Source organism: Jaculus jaculus, chromosome 13 (genome assembly GCF_020740685.1).
Source record: "Jaculus jaculus isolate mJacJac1 chromosome 13, mJacJac1.mat.Y.cur, whole genome shotgun sequence".
NCBI classification, from domain to species: domain Eukaryota; kingdom Metazoa; phylum Chordata; class Mammalia; order Rodentia; family Dipodidae; genus Jaculus; species Jaculus jaculus.
Window position 1 is genome coordinate 11,558,645 of NC_059114.1, and position 20,095 is coordinate 11,578,739.

The window sequence follows — 20,095 nt, forward strand, 5'->3', positions numbered from 1 at the left end:
CCTTGACATGCCCATACTCTCTGCTTGCAAATAAGTAAAAATATTTAAAAAAAAAGTAATTCACTTCAGCCAAGCGTGGTGGCACATGCCTTTAATCCCAGCACTTGGGAGGCAGAGGTAGGTGGATCACTGTGAGTTCGAGGCCACCCTGAGAGTACATAGTGAATTCCAGGTTAGCCTGGGCTAGAGTGAGACCCTACCTCGAAAAACAAAACAAACAAACAAAAAAAATTCACTTTATTGAGAGGTTGTTGAGACAAGTTCTAACTTTGTACCCATGGTAGTCTAGAACTTACTTATGTAGCCCAGGCTGGCCTCAAATTCACAGCAATCATCTTGCCTCAGCCCCACAAGTGCTGGGATTTAAGGCATGAGCCACCATATCAGGTCTGAATTCAACACTTTCAAAGTGCCACATTAACTACAGGTCAGATCTGGAAAATCCTTCAGTTGCACGGGCAGTGTACGCAGCCAAGTAAGATGGGGTGCTGCCGGTGCAGGACTCTCTTCAACCTACTGCCGCTCGTGAGACCCTGTCATGTTAACGCTGGGTGCACACCATTTTCTCTTTTTAAACATGTTTCATTTATTTATTCAGGAGAGAGACACACACACACACACACACACACACACACACACACACAGAGAATGGGCCTGTCAGGGCCTCCAGCCATAGCAAATGAGTTGTAGATGCACACACCACCTTGGACCTGCCTTTACATGGGTACTGGGGAATTGAACATGGGTCCTTTGGCTTTGCAGCAAGTGCCTTAACCACTAAGCCATCTCTCCATTTTTCCTTTAGAAACTCAAATGTTGGCATCCTACTTGAGAATTCTAGAGTGGTCCTATGGCCATTTTACCCAACTCAAGGATCAATAGCTAACTTACACCCATTCTTCACTAACGGGTACTTGCTTGAGACCTTAGACTGCATGGGGCCATTCCCCGTCACTGTCCAGGCTCCAGATTTAAGTCAGTCAGCCCATCCTCTTTACAATCATTTCTCAGGTGTCAACTTAGACATGCTACAAATAGAAGATGTGAAAGAAGAAAAGAAAAAACAGAGAGAGAGAGAACTACCAGCACTGGGCTTTTATGATTTGGAAGTAACAGATTTCTTCCAAGTTAAGATTTCCTTGGGATATCTCTGAAATGGGTGGGGACTTCCTGAAAGCGTACAAGCTCGTTACAGGATGAGTCAGCGTGACAAGTGTCAGGTGTGGGTCTAGCACTTGATGGAGTCAGATAATCATATACTTGGTGCTGCCTATGTTTACAAGCACTTAGTTGATCTTGAGACTAACATATGTACAGAAGAATCAGAAACCACATGGGAGATAGCACAGCATTCTTTGAAAGTGTGACTCAAATACTATACAAGTAAGTACTCCACCGTAAGGATGTTGTGATGGACTACCACAGAACTTTGCATTAGTCATTTTCAACATGCTTTTAAATTTTTTATTTATTTATGAGAGAAAGAGGGACAGAGAGTGAGAAAAGGAATATGAGCACACCAGTGCCTCCAGCCACTGCAAATGAACTCCAAACACAAGGCCACCTTGTGCATCTGGCTTACGTGGGTCCTGGGAAAGTGAACCTGGGCCATTAGGCTTCGCAGGCAAGCGTTTTAGCCACTAAGCCATCTCTCCAGCCCGGTGTTTGTTTGCTTTGCTTTTTGATCTGAGGTAATTTATTTTACAGAGCAAGGTTATATGAACAGGTGTGGGCACGCATGCAGGCAAAGGGGTGAAACGCAGACAATTCTCTTGCAGGGTAGCTGCCACATCCAAATATGTATGGCGAGCTGACTAAATCATAGTTTCCTAAGATTCTTAAAAATCCAGTGAAATCTAGGGACAGTGGTACTGACCTCTAACTCCCAGCTGCTGGAGAGAATGAGGCAGGGTTATATCACACGATTGGGACCAGTGTGGGCAATGGAGCAAAACTCTTTCTCAAAGTAAAATAAAGGAGGACTGGTATGGAGCGCAGTGGTAGAGAGGGAGAAAAAAGAAGTCCTTAAATCCTTTTTTTTAAAAATTTTTTATTTTCAAGGTAGGGTCTCCCTCTAGCCCAGGCTGACCTGGAATGCCCTATGTAGTCTCAGGGTGGCCTTGACTCATGACAATCCTTCCTACCTCTGCCTGCTGAGTGCTGGGATCAAAGGTGTGCACCACCGTGCCTGGCTGAAGTCCTTAAATCTTAACATTAGATTATATTGGAGCAAAATGGTCAAAACCAAAAGAAAAGAAAAGAAAGGAGGGCTCTGGGGCTGGAGAGATGGCTAAGTGATTAAAGGCTCAATTCCCCAGTACGCACATAAGCCAGATGAACAAAGTGGAGCCGCGTCTGGCGTTTGTTTGCAGTGGCCAGAGGCTGTGATATGCCCATATTCATTCCTTCATTTATTTATGAAATAAATTTTAAAAAATCTTTTGAAAACACTCTGGATAGGGTGACCAGACACAGCTGGAGGACCATCTGCTTGGAGGCTGGGGCTCACGGCCCTTGCTCTACAGCAGCTAAGAGTGGCAGCGGGCATCACGGCTGGGTTTGCTGTGACGCCTGGTCTAACATGAAGACCGATTTACAACCAAGAGGGTAACTGCACTGCAGAATGAAATGGGAGATGCGGAAGCTGGCACAAAGACCTTTACTCAAAAGCATGCTCAGTGGAAAAAGGGAAAACGCAAGAAAGGGACAAATTTCTGCGGCATCTTTAATGGAAAAATGGGACTAGTACCAGGACTTACTTATACTAATGCAAAGAAAACAAAGATGCTGTCTGAGAAGAAGCAACTTTGAAGAAATATATGGAGAACTCAAATAAATATATGCGTGGAACTCAAATGATCTTTGTTGGAATTAAAAAGAGTGAGGCCTGGAGAGATGGCTTAGCTATTAAGGTGTTTTTGCCTGCAAAACCCAAGGACTCAGGTTTGATTCCTTAGGATCCATGTAAGCCAGATGTGCAAGGTGGTGTATGCATCTGGAACTCATTTACAGTGGCTAGAAGCCCTGGCACCTTAAAGGCTGAGCCATCTTTCCAGCCCAAGTTTAGCATTTTTTATTAAAAAAAAAAAAAAAGATTCTAGAAGGAAGTTTAGATTTATATTCTGCTCCAACTTCTACTTTACAGTTAGACACTGAGGACCAGCTAGGAAGTGACATATCCAAGCTCACTCAGCTTGCCCAGGCGCCTGGTGGTGATGTGCTATCAGCACCCTGATGCCCTGGCACTGGAAATCCTATCACACTGGCTATAGTTGGGCTGGATGAACAACACGAGTGGGTTTTGAGAAAATCTAAACGTGCTATTCCATCCAAATACAGAGGCCTCATCCCTCACCCTCTTCTTGTATCAGCCATGGAGAGTCTCTGACACAGGTCGATTTTCTTATAGATGAACAAAAGGCACCTTTTAAACTTACATCTTTTTTTTTTTTTTTTCTCCCTAGCCCAGGCTGACCTGGTATTCACTATGTAGTCTCAGGGTGGCCTCAAAGTCACAGCGATCCTAGTACCTCTGCCTCCCAAGTACTGGATTAAAGGCGTGCACCATGGAAAAAGTGGAACCCTTCTACACTGCTGGTGGGAATGCAATCTGGTCCAGCCATTGTGGAAATCAGTGTGGAGGTTCCTAAAACAGCTAAAGATTGATCTTCCATATGACCCAGCTATAGCACTCCTAGGCATATATCCTAAGGAATCATCACATTTCCTTAGAAGTACGTGCTTGACCATGTTTATTGCTACTCAATTTATAATAGCTGGGAAATGGAACCAGCCTAGATGTCCCAAAACTGATGAGTGGATAATGAAGATGTGGCACATTTATACAATGGAGTTCTACTCAGCGGTAAAGAAAAATGAAGTTATGAAATTTGCAGAAAAATGGATGGATCTGGAAAGGATTATTCTAAGTGAGGTAACCCAGGCCCAGAAAGCCAAGCGCCACATGTTCTCCCTCATATGTGGATCCTAGCTACAGATGATTGGGCTTCTGCATGAGAAGGAAAATACTTAGTAGCAGAGGCCAGTAAGTTAAAAAGGAGATATAAAGGGAAGAGAAAGGAAGGGAGGAGGCTACTTAATAGGTTGGTATTGTTTATCTGTAAGTACAATGATTGAGAGGGGGGAGGTAATATGATGAAGAATGGAATTTCAAAGGGGAAAGTGCTGGGGGGGGAGGTATTACCATGGGATATTTTTTATAATTATGGAAAATATTAATAAAAATTGTGAAAATAAAGGTGTGCACCACCATGCCCGGCACATACACTTACATCTCTATGATGTATTCCGAATTTATTGACTGTTACTCTGAGTCAGGATCATTTTGGGCCCTGAGAACATCGAAGATGCTTCATGCCATATGACTCTGTATGACGTGCAGCTCAACACTGCATGCTGCCCCTCTGGTGTGAGTATGATTTGTGAAGAGCATTTTGATTAATAATGATAAAGAAATTTGGCATTGTAGTCTGGTTCTCAGTGAGAATTAGTGCACATCACAAAAGCCAACAGCTTCCCTCTTCTCAGCCTGAGAAGGATGAGAGTAGCCAAGATGCCAGAACCAGCATCTGCCCCAAACCCACCAGAGATTAAAATCCAAGAAAGCAAGCATGTTTTCTCAGTTTGGAAAGTGACAGAGAGACATGCTGCATACAAAGACAAGGCCGTCCACGTCCACCTTGTTCCTACCTCCCAGTGACCAGCCAGTTTGGGTGGAATCTCCAATCCCAGCTCCTCGAGCTTTCGCTCCCTATATTTCTCATACTGCCGGTACCCTGCATACCCACCACCGGTTGCCACCAAGATGGGCAGGGGTCGCAGTAGGAGTAAGGTTCGAACTGGAGCAGTGTGGATTTTCCTGGTACCTGTAACATCAAAACAAAAGACATGAAGATTCTGAGTCTGGAAGAAAGAACTAAGAAAGAGTCTTGCCTGCAAAAGTAGCAGCCATTGGAGCACCAGGAAAAGGAACCACAGTGCACCTCCACTGCCACCAGAGAACCGGGCCCGAAAACAATGAACTGAGCTAGCCTGCGAGGTAACCAAGGCTAAGGCAGGAGGACCGCAAGCTCAAGACTTGCCTGGGCCTCAGAACAAGTTCAAGACCAGCCTGGGTAACTTACACCCTATTTCAGAACAAAATGTCAAATCAGGGCTAGGGATCAGTGGCACAGTGCTTGGAGAGTATGCACAAAGCCCTAGGTTCAATCCCTGACACCTTAAAAAAATCTGGGGGTTGGAGAGATGGCTTAGCAGTTAAGGCATTTGGCTGCAAAGCCAAAGGACCCAGGTTCAACTCCCTAGGACCCACATAAGCCAGATGAACAAGGGGGCACATGTGTCTGGAATTTGTTTACAGTGGCTGAAGGCCCTAACAGGCCCATTCTTTATCTGCCTCTTTCTCTCTCTCTTTCTCAAATAACTAAATGAAGAAAAAAAAAATCTGGGTGTGGTGGCCAATTCCTTTAATCCCAGTCCTTGGGAGATAAGAGGTAGGAGGATTGCTCTCAGTTTGAAGCCACCCTGAGACTACATAGGGAACTCCAAGTAAGCCTTGGCGAGAGCAAGACCCTACCTTAAAAAATTGAAGGAACGAAAAAAAAAAGCCAGGCGTGGTGTTGCATGTCATTAATCCTAGTACTCTGGAAGCAGAGGGAGGAGGATCATGGTCAGTTCGAGGCCAGCCTGAGACTACAGTGTGAATTCCAGGTGAGCCTGGACTAAAGTGAGACCCTACCTTTAAGAAACTAAAAAGAAGGCCGAAAAAATGATGGTGCACGCCTTTAATTCCAGCACTTGGGAGACAGGGGTAGAAGGATTGCCATGAGTTTGAGGCTACTCTGAGACTACATAGTGAATTCCAGGTCAGCCTGAGCTTGAGTGAGACCCTACCTTGAAAAACCAAAAAAAAAAAAAAGACTAAAAAGAATCATCCTGTTGCTGATTGTGATGGTTTGATTCCAGTGTGCCCCATAAATTTAGGTGTTCTGAATGCTAGGTCCCCAGCTGATGGCAATTTGGGAATTAAGGCCTCCTGGAGACAGTGTGTTGCTAAGGAAAGACTTACGGGGATTATAGCCAGTTTCTTCTTGGCAGTGTTTGACACACTCTCCTGTAGCTGCTGTCCATCCAATGTGGGCCAGAAGGTGATGTCCACCTTCTGCTCATATCACCATTTTCCCCTGCCATTGTAGAGCTTTCCCTCGACTCTGCATGCCAAAATAAACCATTTTTTCCCCCACAAGCTGCTCTTGGTCAGGTGTTTTCTGCCAGCAATATGAACCTGAATGCAACACTGACAAAGGTGGTGGTATGTGCTTGTAATCTTAGCACTCAGAAGGATTGTGAGTTTGAGGCCAGCCTAGGCTACATAGCAAGAGCTCTCTCAAACAAACAAACAAACAAACAAACAAACAAAACCCCAAAAACAAAAAAGCCACCCTGGGAGGCAGAGGTAGGAAGATTACCAAGAGTTCAAGGCCACTCTGAGACTATATAGTGAATACCAGGTCAGCCTGAACTAGAGTGAGACTACCTTAAAAAACAGAAAGAGCCGGGCGTGGTGGCGCACGCCTTTAATCCCAGCACTCGGGAGGCAGAGGTAGGAGGATCTCCGAGAGTTCGAGGCCACCCTGAGACTCCATAGTGAATTCCAGGTCAGCCTGAGCCAGAGTGAGACCCTACCTCGAAAAACAAAAAAAAAAAAAAAAAAAAAAAAAAAAAAAAGGAAAGAAAAATAAATAAAGACCCAATCGACCAACCAAAAAACACATTAACACATTGCTGGGAAAATGGCTTAACAGTGAAAAGCACTTGCTTGAAAGTCTTGGTTTCCAGGGTCCAAGTCCCAAGCCACCCATATGAGCTGGATACAAAAAGTGTTACAAGCGTTTAGATTTTTTTTGAAGTGGCAAAAGGACCTGGCATGTGTACACACTCTCTCTCACACAAAGTCACATTTTATGTCTTAAATATATACAATGAAAAACAAGCAGGGCTAGAGAGAGAGATGGCTTAGAGGTTTAGCAGTTTGCATATGAAGCCTGAGGACCCAGGTTTGATTCCCCAGTACCCACATAAGCCAGATGCAAAAGGTGGCACATGTATCTGGTTTGTTTGGAGTGGCTGGAGGTCCTGGTGCACCCATTCTATCTGCCTCTCTCTTGTCCTCTCAACTAAAATTATATGTGTGTGTGTGTGTGTGTGTGTGTGTATATGGCTGAAAAAATGGCTTAGTGATTAAGGACTTGCCTGCAAAATCTAAGGACCCAAATTTGACTCTCCAGGTCCCACAAGAGCCAGATGCACAAGGTGATGCAAGTGCACAAGGTTGCACATGTGCACTAGGTGGCGCACACATTTCTGGTTTGATTGCAGTGGTTGGAGGCCTTGGAGCGCTAATTCTCTCCCTCCCCCATAAAAAAAAAAAGAAAAAGAAAAAAAGAGGGGAGGGGATTGGAGTGATGGCTCTGTGGATAAGGCATTTGCCTGCAACAGCTAACAACTGGTGTTTCATTCTCCAGTACCCACATATAGCCAGATGCACAAAGTGATGCATGTACCCAGAGTTCATTTGCAATGGCTACAGTACCCATATTCTCTCCCTCTCATGTTACAAATAAATAAATAAATAAACATTTTCAAAAAATATATTTTATTTATTCATTTATTTGAGGGAGAAAGAGGTGGAGAGAGAGAGAGAGAGAGAATATGAATGGGTGCGCCAGGACCTCCAGCTACTTCAGACGAACTCCAGATGCATGTGCCTCCTTGTGCATCTGGCTTATATGGGTCCTGGATAATCGAACTGGGAACCTTTTGACTTGGCAGGCAAACACCTCAACCACTAAGCCATCTCTCCAGCTAATAAATTTTTTTTGTTTATTTTTATTTATTTATTTGAAAGCAACAGAGAGAGAGGGGGGAGGGAGGGAGAGGGAGAGAGGCGGTGGGGGGGTCGGAGGAAGAGAATGGACATGGCAGGGCCTCCAGCCACTGGAAACAAACTCTAGACCCATGAGGCCCATTGTGCATCTGGCTAATGTGGGTCCTGGGGATTCGTGCCTTGAACCAGGGTCCTTAGGCTTCACAGGCAAGCGCTTAACCTCTAAGTCATCTCTCTAGGCCCCATAAATATTTTTTAAAGGGGCTGGAGAGATGGCTTAGTGGTTAAGGTGCTTGCCTGTGAAGCCTAAGGACCTAGGTTCGATGCCCCAGTGCCCATGTAAGCCAGATGCACAAGGTAGTGCATGAATTTGGAGTTTGTCTGAAGTGGCTGGAGTCCTTGGTGCTCCCATTCTCTCTATCTGCCTCTCCCCAATAAATATTTAAAAAACAATTAAAAGGAAACAAACCCTCATGAGCTGAATAGACAGCCTGCATAAAAGCAAACATTAAACTGCACTTTTGGCTTTCAGCTGGAAGGAAATTTAGTCCACACCTACATCACTGTGTGTTAGTGGTGGGCTGTGGCTGTCTGTATTTCTGCTTTTGGTTTCTGTAGTTGTTTAAGTGAAGGTGTGCATGCACCATGACACACGTGTGGAAGCTAGAGGACAATGTCCAGTGCAGTCCTCAGCTTCCTTGCCCCGAGGTAGGGCCTTTGGTTCTTTGCTGCTGCGTGTGCCAGGCGAGCTGGCCCAGAAACTCCACTTCTTCTTGCCTCTGCCTCCCCATCTCACTGTATGAGCGCTGAGATTAACAGCATCCAGCTTTATTGGGTTCTGGGGATCTGAACTGCGGTGTCAGCCTAGTGTGTCAAAGTGTTTATCTCTCCAAGTACTGGTTTTTCAAGGTAGGGTCTCACTCTAGCCCAGGCTGACCTGGAATTCACTCTGTAGGTGACGGTGGCCTCAAATTTACAAACTTACAGTGAGCTTCCTACCTCTGCCTCCCGAGTGCTAGGAATAAAGGCATGTGCCACCACGCCTGGCTGTTTATTTATTTATTTAATTTTTATTTATTTATTAGAGAGAGAGGGAGGCAAGCACACACACACAGAGAGGGCGGGGGGGATGGATGGAGAATTGGTACACTAGAGCTTCCAGCCACTGCAAAAGAACTCCAGATGCATGTGCCACCAAGTGCATCTTATTTGAGATCTGGAGACTTGAACCTGGGTCCTAAGGCTTCAGAAGCAAGCATCTTAACCACTAAGCCATCATCTCTCTAGCCTGGTTTTGGTTTTCTGAGTTGGGGTCCTCACGCAGTCCAGGAAAAAGTTGAATTCCTGATGCCCTGCCTCTGCCTCCTAAGTGCAGGGGCTGCAGGCACGTGCTACCACACCCGGCTCTGGGACGTGTTTCACTGCTTTGTGCTGCGAGCGACTGAACCTAGGCCTTGCACATGCTGGGCAAGTGCTGTGCTACTGACACACATCTGCAGCCCAAGTTATTTTTTTTTTGTTTTTGGTTTTTCGAGGTAGGGTCTCACTCTAGCCAGGCTGACCTGGAATTCACTATGGAGTCTCAGGGTGGCCTCGAACTCACAGCGATCCTCCTACCTCTGCCTCCCAAGTGCTGGGATTAAAGGCATGCGCCACCATACCTGGCCCAACTTATTTTTTTTAATGAGGAAATGTGGGTGTTGTTGTCTAATCATTAGTAATGAATTCCTACTAACAACAAATATTGTACCTCTGACCCAGAAATACTTGTCAACAAGCAAAATGCCTTTTGTTGTTCTCATTCTGAGCTCCTTAAATGATGAGAGAAATGATGGACTGAATCGATAGCCTGGGCTGACTTGGCTCACACTGTCAACACCTTTTGTGTTTCTTGTTCTGAGCTGCTTCGTGATGAAGTGATGGACTGAGTCAAGAGCCTGGATTGACTAGGCTCACACTGCCAATACTTGCTACTATGCCATCCTCTCCTTATTTATATAGATAGGAAGGATGGATGGTTGGTTGGTTAGTTTGTTGCTTGGTTTTTTGAAACAGGGTCTCACTCTAGCCCTAAGTGGACTTAAACTTGAGGCAATTCTCCTGCCTCAGCTCCCAAGCCCTGGGATTACAGGCATGAGCCACCACAACCAACTTTATTTCCAGGTCCTTCTCTTGCTTTCAAAATAGGCTAGTAATAAAACAGGGGTAGTCATGAGCCCTAGGGGTGTAACATCTGATGTCTGGAAAAATGTATACACTATGCTTATCAAACTGCCCAATAAGCACTTCTCTTAATATTTATACCCTTATATTAACGCTAGTCCCACTTTGGGCAGAGAATCTTCTCTTTTCAGATGGCAGTGACTTTGGGATGACTCAGAAGGTATCATAGTGCCAGAAAGAAGTGACTGGAGTACTGAGTAACATCTCAATCACACCTTCCAAGGCTCAGGGTCTAATGTGGAAGAGGTGGCGGAAAGAATGTAAGAGCCGAAGGAAGGGTAGGACTCCTTACAACGTGCTCCCTCCAGACATAAAATGGTCTGGATATCCATGACCTCACAGTGCCTGACACTACCTACACAAGACCATCATAAGAGGAGGAAAAGATCATGACATCAAAATAAAAGAAATACTGATTGAGATGGGGAGGGGATATGATGGAGAATGGAATTTCAAAGGGGGAAGGGGGGAAGGGTATTACCATGGGATACTTTTTATAATCATGGAAAATGTTAATAAAAATTGAGAAAAAAAAATGAAAAAGAAAAAAAAAGGAAAAAATAAATGATAAAAAAAATAGGCTAGTAAGCAGAGATCCCATCACCTCTCGTCTGGTTTTATCCCTTCATAAAAGCAAACTAAAGATTATAGCAGCATTTTTTAAAAAAATATTTTAATGTCGGGCATGGTGGAGCATGCCTTTAATCCCAACACTTGGGAGGCAGAGGTAAAAGGATCACTGTGAGTTCAAGGCCATGTTGAGAATACACAGGGAATTCCAGGTCAGCCTGAGCTAGAGTGAGACCCTGCCTTGGAAAAACAAAACAACAACAACAATATATATATATATAAAATTTATATAAAAATATATAAAATTTATTTGAGGCTGTGCACATGTGAGAGAGAGAGAGAGAGAGAGAGAATGGCACACCTGGGCCTCCAGCCACTGCAAACTCCAGATGCACACACCCACCTTGTACATCTGGCTTATGTGGGAACTAGGGAATCGGACCTGAGTCCTTAGGCTTCATAGGCAAACATTTACTGGCAGGCCATCTCTCCAGCCCTCCAAGTGCATTTCTGAAGCTCCCCCATCACTCTTTGTATCATCCCTGTGTGTTCCAGCATGCAATTGCTAGTTAAATAACTAACATCCAGATGTGTTCCTATTAACTACCATTCTGATAATAAGCTTTTTGTTGTTCTCATTAATTGTCTTATTTTATTCTCAAAGGAGATTATCAGGCTTCAAACTTATAATCTTTCTGTCTCAGGAGGCTGAGGGCTGGGATTATGGGCATGTGCCACCATGCCTTGCTTACAAAAACCTTTTCACCCAACAATTCTACCTGTAGAAAAATATCCTGAAAATGCACAAAGGCATTACTACAGAACTATCTGTGACAGAAAAGACTAGAAACAAATACCCAACAATGCAGGGCTGTGGAGACAGATGGCTCAGCGGTTCAAGGTGCTTGCTGGCCACCCTGCTAACCCTAGTTAAATTCTCTTCAGCACCCAAGCAAAGCTGGATACAAGGTGACACTTGAATGTGCAATCTCAACAAGCCTACAGCAATTGGAGGGAGAGCCATGAATCTGGAAGCTCATAAGCAGCAATGGCAAAAGATGCCCTATATGAAAGACGGTGGGAACAGAGGAACACCCCGAGGTCATCCTCTGGCCTCCACATGCCTGCCATGGCACATGCATGCCCACACATATGCATCATACACATGCACACACACAAATGCATACTAAAAATAGAAAAAAAAAAAGCCAGGGATGATGACACACGCCCTTACTTCTAGCACTCAAAGGCAGACATAGGAGGATCGCCATGAGTTTGAGGCCACCCAGAGCCTATCCAGGTCAGCCTAGGCTAGAGTGAGACCCTACCTCAAAAAACAAAAAACAAGGGCTAGATGACTTAGCAGTTAAGACATTTGCCTGTGAAGCTTAAGGACTGATGTTTAACTCCCACATAAGCCAGATGCACAGTGACGCAGGCACACAAGGTGGTACACATGTCTGTAGTTTGATTGCAGTGGCTGGAAGCCTTGGAGCACCAATTCTCTCTCTCTCACTCTTGGATTTAAAAAAAAAAAAAAAAAAGGTAGCCGGGCGTGGTGGCGCACGCCTTTAATCCCAGCACTCGGGAGGCAGAGGTAGGAGGATTGCCATGAGTTCAAGGCCACCCTGAGATGACAGAGTTAATTCCAGGTCAGCCTGGACTAGAGACCCTACCTCGAAAAACCAAAAACCAAAAAGGCAATCCATTGGGCTTGCCTCAAAGAATAAAAATTAAAACAAAAACAACAGTAACAAAAAAATTGGGTGCAAGTTGGGCATAGTGGTGCATGCCTTTAATTCCAGCACTCAGGAAGCAGAGGTAGGAGGACCACCATGAGTTCAAGGCCAGCCTGAGACTACATAGTGAGTTCTAGGTCAGCCTGAGCTAGAATGAGACCCTGCCTCAAAAACAACAACAACAACAAAAAAAAATAGCTGGGTGTAGTAACATATGCCTTTAATCCCAGCACTTGGGAGGTAAGCAGATCACTGTGAGTTCAAGGCCACCCTGAAACTACCGATTTCCAGGTCAGCCTGGGGTAGATTGAGACCCTACCTTGAAAAACCAAAAATAAATAAATACATAATAAAAATCAAAAATGCTAGTATTCACTGAGGTTTCAGTGATTTTTAGGTGTCACATACCCTATGCACTTCACAGACATTTCAATGACCTCTAACCACCCTCAGCGCCGAACACTGCTTACCAACACTCCTTACCTGTGCTAAAGGCTCGAAGTGGCAGCTTTGGTAAGGACCGCAGGAAACAGCTCATGGTAGTGTATTCACAGTCACGCAGCCTAGAACCAAGCAAAGATGAACCGTTAAAAATAAAATTAGGTGGGGGGAGGGAGGGAATTACCATGGGATACTGTTTATAATCATAGAAGCTGTCAATAAAAAAATAATAAAGTTAATGGGGCCTTGAGAGATGCTCAGTGGTTAAGGTGCTTGCCTGCAAAGTCTAAGGACCTAGGTTTGATTCGCTAGTAGCCACGTGGAGTCATATGCACAAAGTGGTGCACGCATCTGGAGTTATTTGTAGTGGCTGGAGGCCCTGGCATGCCCATTCTCTCTGTCTCTGCTTGTAAATAAATTTTAAAAAATTAAATATATTTTCAGAAAGTTCATATTGGCTTTTTCTCTTTTTTTTTTGAGGTAGGGTCTTACTCTAGCCCAGGCTGACCTGGAATTCACCATGTAGTAGCCTCAGGGTAGCTGCGAACTCACAGTGATCCTATCACCTCTGCCTCCCAAATGCTTAAATTAATTAATTAATTTATTTATTTGAGAGTGACAGACACAGAGAGAAGGACAGATAGAGGGAGAGAGAGAGAATGGGCGTGCCAGGGCTTCCAGCCACTGCAAACGAACTCCAGACGCGTGCGCCCCCTTGTGCATCTGGCTAACGTGGGACCTGGGGAACCGAGCCTCGAACCGGGGTCCTTAGGCTTCACAGGCAAGCGTTTAACCACTAAGCCATCTCTCCAGCCCCCAACTTATTTTTTTAATGAGGAAATGTGGGTGGTGTTGTCTAATCATTAGTAATGAATTCCTGCTAACAACAAATTGTTATAGCGATTGGTAAGTCAGTCTGACACTACTTTGCAATACAAGGCTTTTTTTCAGAAAGGACCATAAGCAGCAGGGAGGCAAACAAGCATTCCTCACAGGCCCTCTGCCTGTGCACCACACAGGAGGAGCTGTGCTCAACCCTGCACACAGCTGCGCTGACAGCCTCAGGTCCTAGCGGCCGAAGCTGGTACCTGACATGTGTACACTGGGTGGAGGTGGTATTGTGAGCTACTTAATTTCACGTCTAGCCACCTTAACTCGTTTAAACTTTTCCTCCCTCTTTCCTTTCCTTCCTCCCTCCTTCCTTCCATTGTTTTCCATTGTCTTTTGCAGCTGCTTTGCAGAAAAGCTAAATTGACAAAGTAAACAGGTTTCATGGACTCTGAGAAACAATTACTAGCTATTTCCACAGCCTCACGATCTAAGATAGCCTTGTGTCCCTGGGAGAAATTAGATATATCCCTAGTGGCAATAAATGACTATGCCAGCAAGGAAAGCATTAATACAAATTTAGTTAATAATTGGATTTCCCCTTAATCACACTCCAGTAACCCAAATATTGACCTGAAATCTAATTCAAGAAAACTACATCCTCAACAGTAAATATTTCTAATTTCTTTGAAGCCCTTTATGATAGAAATAGGAAATTTCTAAATTGCTATTTTTTTGTGGAAAAACTGAACTGCATTTATGACTTTTATGCCATACTATTTACCTTATGGATAGTGTTATCATAGCCTATACAGATAAACTATTATCAGACTTAGGTACCTTTTTTGTTTTTTTGATTTTTTTTTGAGTTAGGGTCTCACTCTAGCCCAGGCTGACCTGGAATTCACTATGGAGTCTCAGGGTGGCCTCGAACTCACTGTGATCCTCCTACCTCTGCCTCCCAAGTGCTGGGATTAAAGGCATGCGCCACCACGCCCAGCTTCATTTTTGTTTTCTTTTTTCTTTGTTTGAAATAGGGCCTTGCTCTAGCCCAGGTTGACTAGAATTCACTACATAGTCTCAGGGTGGCCTTGAACTCATGGTGGTGATCCACCTACCTCTGCCTCCCAGGTGCTGGGATTAAAGACATGCACCACCACGCCCAGCACTTTTTTGTTGTTGTTGTTTAAAGAAAAGTTCCAGCCAAGCATGGTGGTGTGCGACTTAAACCTTCACTCAGGAAGCAGATGGAGGAGGATCGGCATGAGATTACACAGTGAATTCCAGGTTAGCCTGGGACAGAGTGAGACCCTACCTTGAAAAATGAAAAAAAGGGCTGGAGAGATGGCTTAGCAGTTGAGGTATTTGCCTACAAAGCCAAAGGACCCAGATTCGAGGCTCGATTGCCCAGTACCCACATAAGCCAGATGCACAAGGTGGCACATGCATCTGGAGTTTGTTTGCAGAGGTTCGAGGCCCTGGCGCACCCATTCTCTATCTGCCTCTTTCTCTCTCTGTCTGTTGCTCTCAAGTAAATAAAATAAACAAAAAAATTAAAATAAATCAATCTGGGTGTGGTGGTACACGCCTTTAAGCCCAGCACTTGGGAGGCAGAAGTAGGAGGATCGCCATGAGTTCAAAGCCACCCTGAGACTAAATAGTGAATTCCAGGTCAGTCTGGATTAGAGTGAGACCCTGCCTCAAAAATAAATAAATAAATATAAAAAAATTAGCTGGGCATGGTTGCTCACGCTTTTAATCCCAACACTGGGGAGGCAGAGATAGGAGGATCATCGTGAGTTCAAAGCCACCCTGAGACTACATAGTTAATTCCAGGTCAGCCTGGGTCAGAGTGAGACCCTACCTCGTAAAACGAAAATAATAATAGTAATAATAATAATGCCCTCAGCTCTGTATGGCTCATATTCAGATTCTGCTCTTCATTATCTATGTGGCCTCCAGAAATTTCTTAAGTGCAACCCTCAATTTCTCCACTTGCAAAAACAGGACCTGTTTCATCAGGAGCAAGACAATCTTATAAAACCCTTGGACCAGGGCCTGGGACCTACTTAAATACTTATTATTATGCACATAATTAAAAAAAAGACATGGTTCCCTCTGTGGAACTGGTTATGCAGGATAAGGCACTCATCCAAGACAGCCTGGGGACCACCCCCTTGGCTTCCTCTTGATTGGTCCTTAAGACTTTCTCCTCTGGCTGCTGCTCCTGTCTGCTTTGGGCTTAGAAACAGTGATGGTTTTCAGAGCTGTGTGGCTGGGCCAGGCATGGTGGCGCACGCCTTTAATCCCAGCACTTGTGAGGCAGAGGTAGGAAGATCACTGTGAGTTTGAGGCCACCCTGAGAATACATAGTGAATTCCAGGTCAGCCTGGGCTAGAGTGAGAGCCTACCTCAAAAACAAACAAACAAAAAAAAAAAAACCCACAAAAGACAAAAAGAAATTCATAGGGGAAAAATAGCAAAGAAAGGAAAGAAAAATAGAGCTGTGTGGCAAAGAGAGCCACATCTTCCCACTTTGAATTTGAACTCAGCCTCCCCAGCAACCCTGAAGCAGTTTGCCTGCTCACCAACACCCAGAGCTCTGTGCAGGCTTGTGTGATGTATGCCTCACCAATTTTGGATGGGTGTAGGGCAGCCCCAGTCTTCCATTGGCCTTAGCAGATTTCTTATGTAGGTGAAATATCACCAGTGGGGTGGCATTCAAAACTCATTTGTAAGCTAGGCATGGTGGCACACACCTTTAATCCCAGCACTCGGGAGGCAAAGGTAGTCTTAGGGTAGCCTCGAACTCATCTCGATCCTCCTACCTCTGCCTCCCGAGTGCTGGGATTAAAGGTGTGTGCCACCATGCCCGGCTTTTTTTTTTTGGGGGGGGGAGGTTTTCATACTATAATAATTTTAAGATTTTACACTCATGGTGGTAACACTTAACTATAGTCCTTATAGTCTCTCCCGTTTTCAAAAGCTATGAGAGCTGGGCAAGGTGGCACACACCTTTAATCTCAGCACTTTTGAGAGCTATATCTCCTATTCCATCTTATATTAAAATTATTTGGTAAAGTGTTCTTCTCTTCTAGTAAATGTAAAGTTTCCTAGAATATAAGGCCTATTTCAAACATTTCTTTTAGGATGTGAGGGTGATCTGGCTGCAATATCTGTCATCCCATTTTTTGCCAGGGTTGATTCCGCTGATCTGGCTGGCTGGCTGTGCGGGTGTCCCCTTCCTCCCTCACCACTCTGCATGCTCGGTCAAAGAGAATGTCCTTACCCAGATAGAGAAGGACTAGTCTTCAGTCAAGGGTCATTGGTAAAGGGTATGTGAATAGCCACACTCTCCTGCTATAATCTCCAAACAAACTCTCAAATATATCTTTAAATTTTTCATTTCCTGCTCTCCTGTGCCCTGCTTTACAATGGTAAGGGTGCCATAAATCTTTCTGGATGGTTATCTTTCTCATGTAACCACTCCCTAGCTTCTGCTGTCCAGGCTTGCCTGATGCTATCACCTGAAGTGCCGGTAAAAACTTCAATAGTGGGCTGGAGAGATGGCTTAGTGGTTAAGCGTTTGCCTGTGAAGCCTAAGGACCCAGGTTTGAGGCTCAATTCCCCAGGACCCACGTTAGCCAGATGCACAAGGGGGCGCACACGTCTGGAGTTCTTTTGCAGTGGCTGGAGGCCCTGACGCACCCATTCATATTCTCTCTCTCTGTTTGCCTCTTTCTCTCTATGCCTGTCGCTCTCAAATACAAATAAACAAACAAACAAAAAAAATTAAAAAAAAAAACTTCAATCGCCCCAACCAACAGCTGCTGAGTCTGAAACTGAGTTCAGCTCCTCAGACCCGTGTAAAAGCCGGAAGCTGCGGTGGGCTTCTGTAATCCCAGCGTGGCTACAGTGGGTACAGCTGTGGAGACAGGACAACTTCCTGAAAGCTCCCAGAGGAAGCAATCCATAGTAACTAGGGACTCTACCTCAAACAAGAAGGAAGGCAAGAACTACCCTTGAAAGTTGTTCTCTAACCTCCACGTGCATGTTGTTGGCACATGCATGAGCATGTACGCACACACACTAAGTAAGTGAATAAATAAATAAAGACTTCCTAACTCGTGACATACTTTAGATGAATTAATGGCTGACTCATAAACAGCACTCCTGACACACACACACACACAAATTACAACATAGAGAACTTTCCGTACAATTCCTAACAGCTGCTCCTACATCGCGGAGACCCCACCTGAGAACACTACACCATTTCTGAAGAGTTAACGATGGGAGAGAGAGACTCGTAGTAAGACCCATGACGGCTGCTGCTCCCTCTGATTCAAAACCAGGGATCCTTTCACTTGCTTAAGCTACAGCAACTTCAGTCACCTCTGGTCACCACACAAGTTTTGATCCACAGTGACAAAATAAACCCTGCCACAAACACAAGAGTCTTTCACCTTTCGAACCTTAGCTATTTGCGATGACACCCGGTAGCTGACTCTGACTCAGAACTGACCTGACTCAAAACAGCTATCAACATTTTCATCCATTTTCTGAGAGTTCAGATGTTTCCATGCTACTTCTGCACAACGACTGTCCTCTCAGGAAGCAGCCCTAGGTACAGCTCCTTGCCAGAGAGGTAAACTGAGAGTTGGAGACACGTTTGGTAATTAAGTGGCTGGGTCAACTTAAGATCTCGAGAGGAGAAAAAAAATACCTATGTATATTTATATACACACATATATTACATATAATTTCTTCTTGAGAGATTTAATCCACATTCCACTATATATTAGAAAATATATGTATGAGATCTCCCCCCACTGCTCACACCTGAAGTACCAGCACTTAGGAGGCACTTGATAGACCAAGGCAAGGGGATCACCAGGAATCTGAGGCTAGTTCTGGATACACAGTGGCTTCCAAGGCCCGCTTGGGCTACAGGGTTTAAACCCTGTCTCAGACAGACAAATAAAAAGAGTACACGGAGCTGGGCGTGGTTGGTGCACGCCTTTAATCCCAGCACTTGGGAGGTAGAGGTAGGAGGATCGCCGTGAGTTTGAGGCTACCCTAAGACTACATAGTGAATTCCAGGTCAGCCTGAGCTAGAGTAAGACCCTACCACAAAAAAAAAAAAAAAGGAGTAGATGGGTAATGTACAAGACGCTTATTGTCTTTTCCACCTCTAGGAACCAGAGGTCACCAGGGATAATCAGCACTCTAATTCCAAGACACTCCAGAGATTACCAAATCTGGTTCTCTCTCCTGTCAAAGATGAGGAACCTGCCCCTTGCCAGGAACACACACACACACACGCACACACACCTGAGAAGAGGCAATGTCTCCCCTTCAGTGACCAGCGACGGCATACTCCGTTTGTTTGACTTCCACCTTAGCTGGAAAAGCCAAAGCCACACTATTTAGGCCACACCCTGGCTAATTTCAGACCTCCCTTAGCCCGGGCTGGAGCACCTGCCTCCGAGCTCCAGGTGAACGACGGTGGCTCGCGTGCCCCTTCCGCTCGAACTGCAGGGCGAGCCCCTCTCCCGAACCCCGCCCGGCCCCCGAGCCCCACTCACTCTCCCGCCCCGGGGTACCTGCTCCGCAACGGCGCAACTCCGCTCAGGAACCTCACACACGGGTGCCCCACGGACGCCGCCATCTTGGCCCCGCCTCCGCGGCGGACCACGCCCCCTTTCACACGCCCGACGCCGCGCGTGACGTCACCAGCCTGCGGCTCAGCGGACCAATAAGGAGCGCGCGACTGGCTGGGACCGGAAGCCGCTCAACTCCGCCCCTGCGGTGGCTCCCGACCTCCCCAGCTCTGGCACCGTGTGCGGGGAGCCGGAAGGGCATGTGGGCCTTGAGGAACCGGCGCCGCGCCCAAGTTGAGCCTGGCCCGCCGGTGCCTGTCTTCGTCCGTCTCGTGGCCATTCCTTTACTTCTGTGCCCGGAAAATCACCCGAGGTCCCTGACAGACCTTTGTGAGCTCTCTGCACGTGTGCTGTCATGTCCTTGTGACTCCCCGCCACTGTGCTGCCAGAGACGAAGCTTCCAGGATCACCTGGAAATACAGATTCCTGAAGCCGGTACTCCCGGTACTCGGGAGGCAGAGGTAGAGGATGGCCGTGAGTTCGAGGTCACCCTAAGCTAGGACCAGATCCTACCTCATTCCCGCTCCCTCCCCCAAAAATAGATTCCTGTGGTGGTTTTATTGGCTATAGTTTGCTTCCATTTTGAGGGTGATACAAGTAAGTATCACTTTCTATTAAGTGCTCAGCGGCTGCAGCCAGTCCTTAGACTTCGTCACATTTTAAAGATAAAGCACCTGAGAATCTGGGAGGATAAGCAGTCTGCTGAAGGGCACACAACACGGGCT

The 20,095-nt window shown here is 45.6% G+C and overlaps 1 protein-coding gene across 7 annotated transcripts in view; it reads right to left on the minus strand.

Moving 5' to 3' along the window:
- Positions 1 to 19,396, minus strand: part of Pisd (phosphatidylserine decarboxylase) — a 41,786-nt gene extending 22,390 nt beyond the window's left edge. The window contains exons 1-3 of one of the 7 annotated variants that reach the window (XM_045132402.1): positions 19,314 to 19,396; positions 12,922 to 13,001; positions 4,711 to 4,886 (exon numbers count right to left, since the gene is read on the minus strand). In XM_045132402.1, coding sequence (XP_044988337.1) covers positions 4,711 to 4,886; positions 12,922 to 13,001; positions 19,314 to 19,378 — 321 coding nt within the window. In that variant the 5' untranslated portion in view covers positions 19,379 to 19,396. Of the gene's footprint in view, positions 1 to 4,710; positions 4,887 to 12,921; positions 13,002 to 19,041; positions 19,110 to 19,313 lie in introns of those variants that run through there. The other 6 variants (XM_045132403.1, XM_045132406.1, XM_045132404.1 and 3 more) reach the window with 6 other exon arrangements.
- Between the last annotated feature and the right edge of the window lie 699 nt (positions 19,397 to 20,095).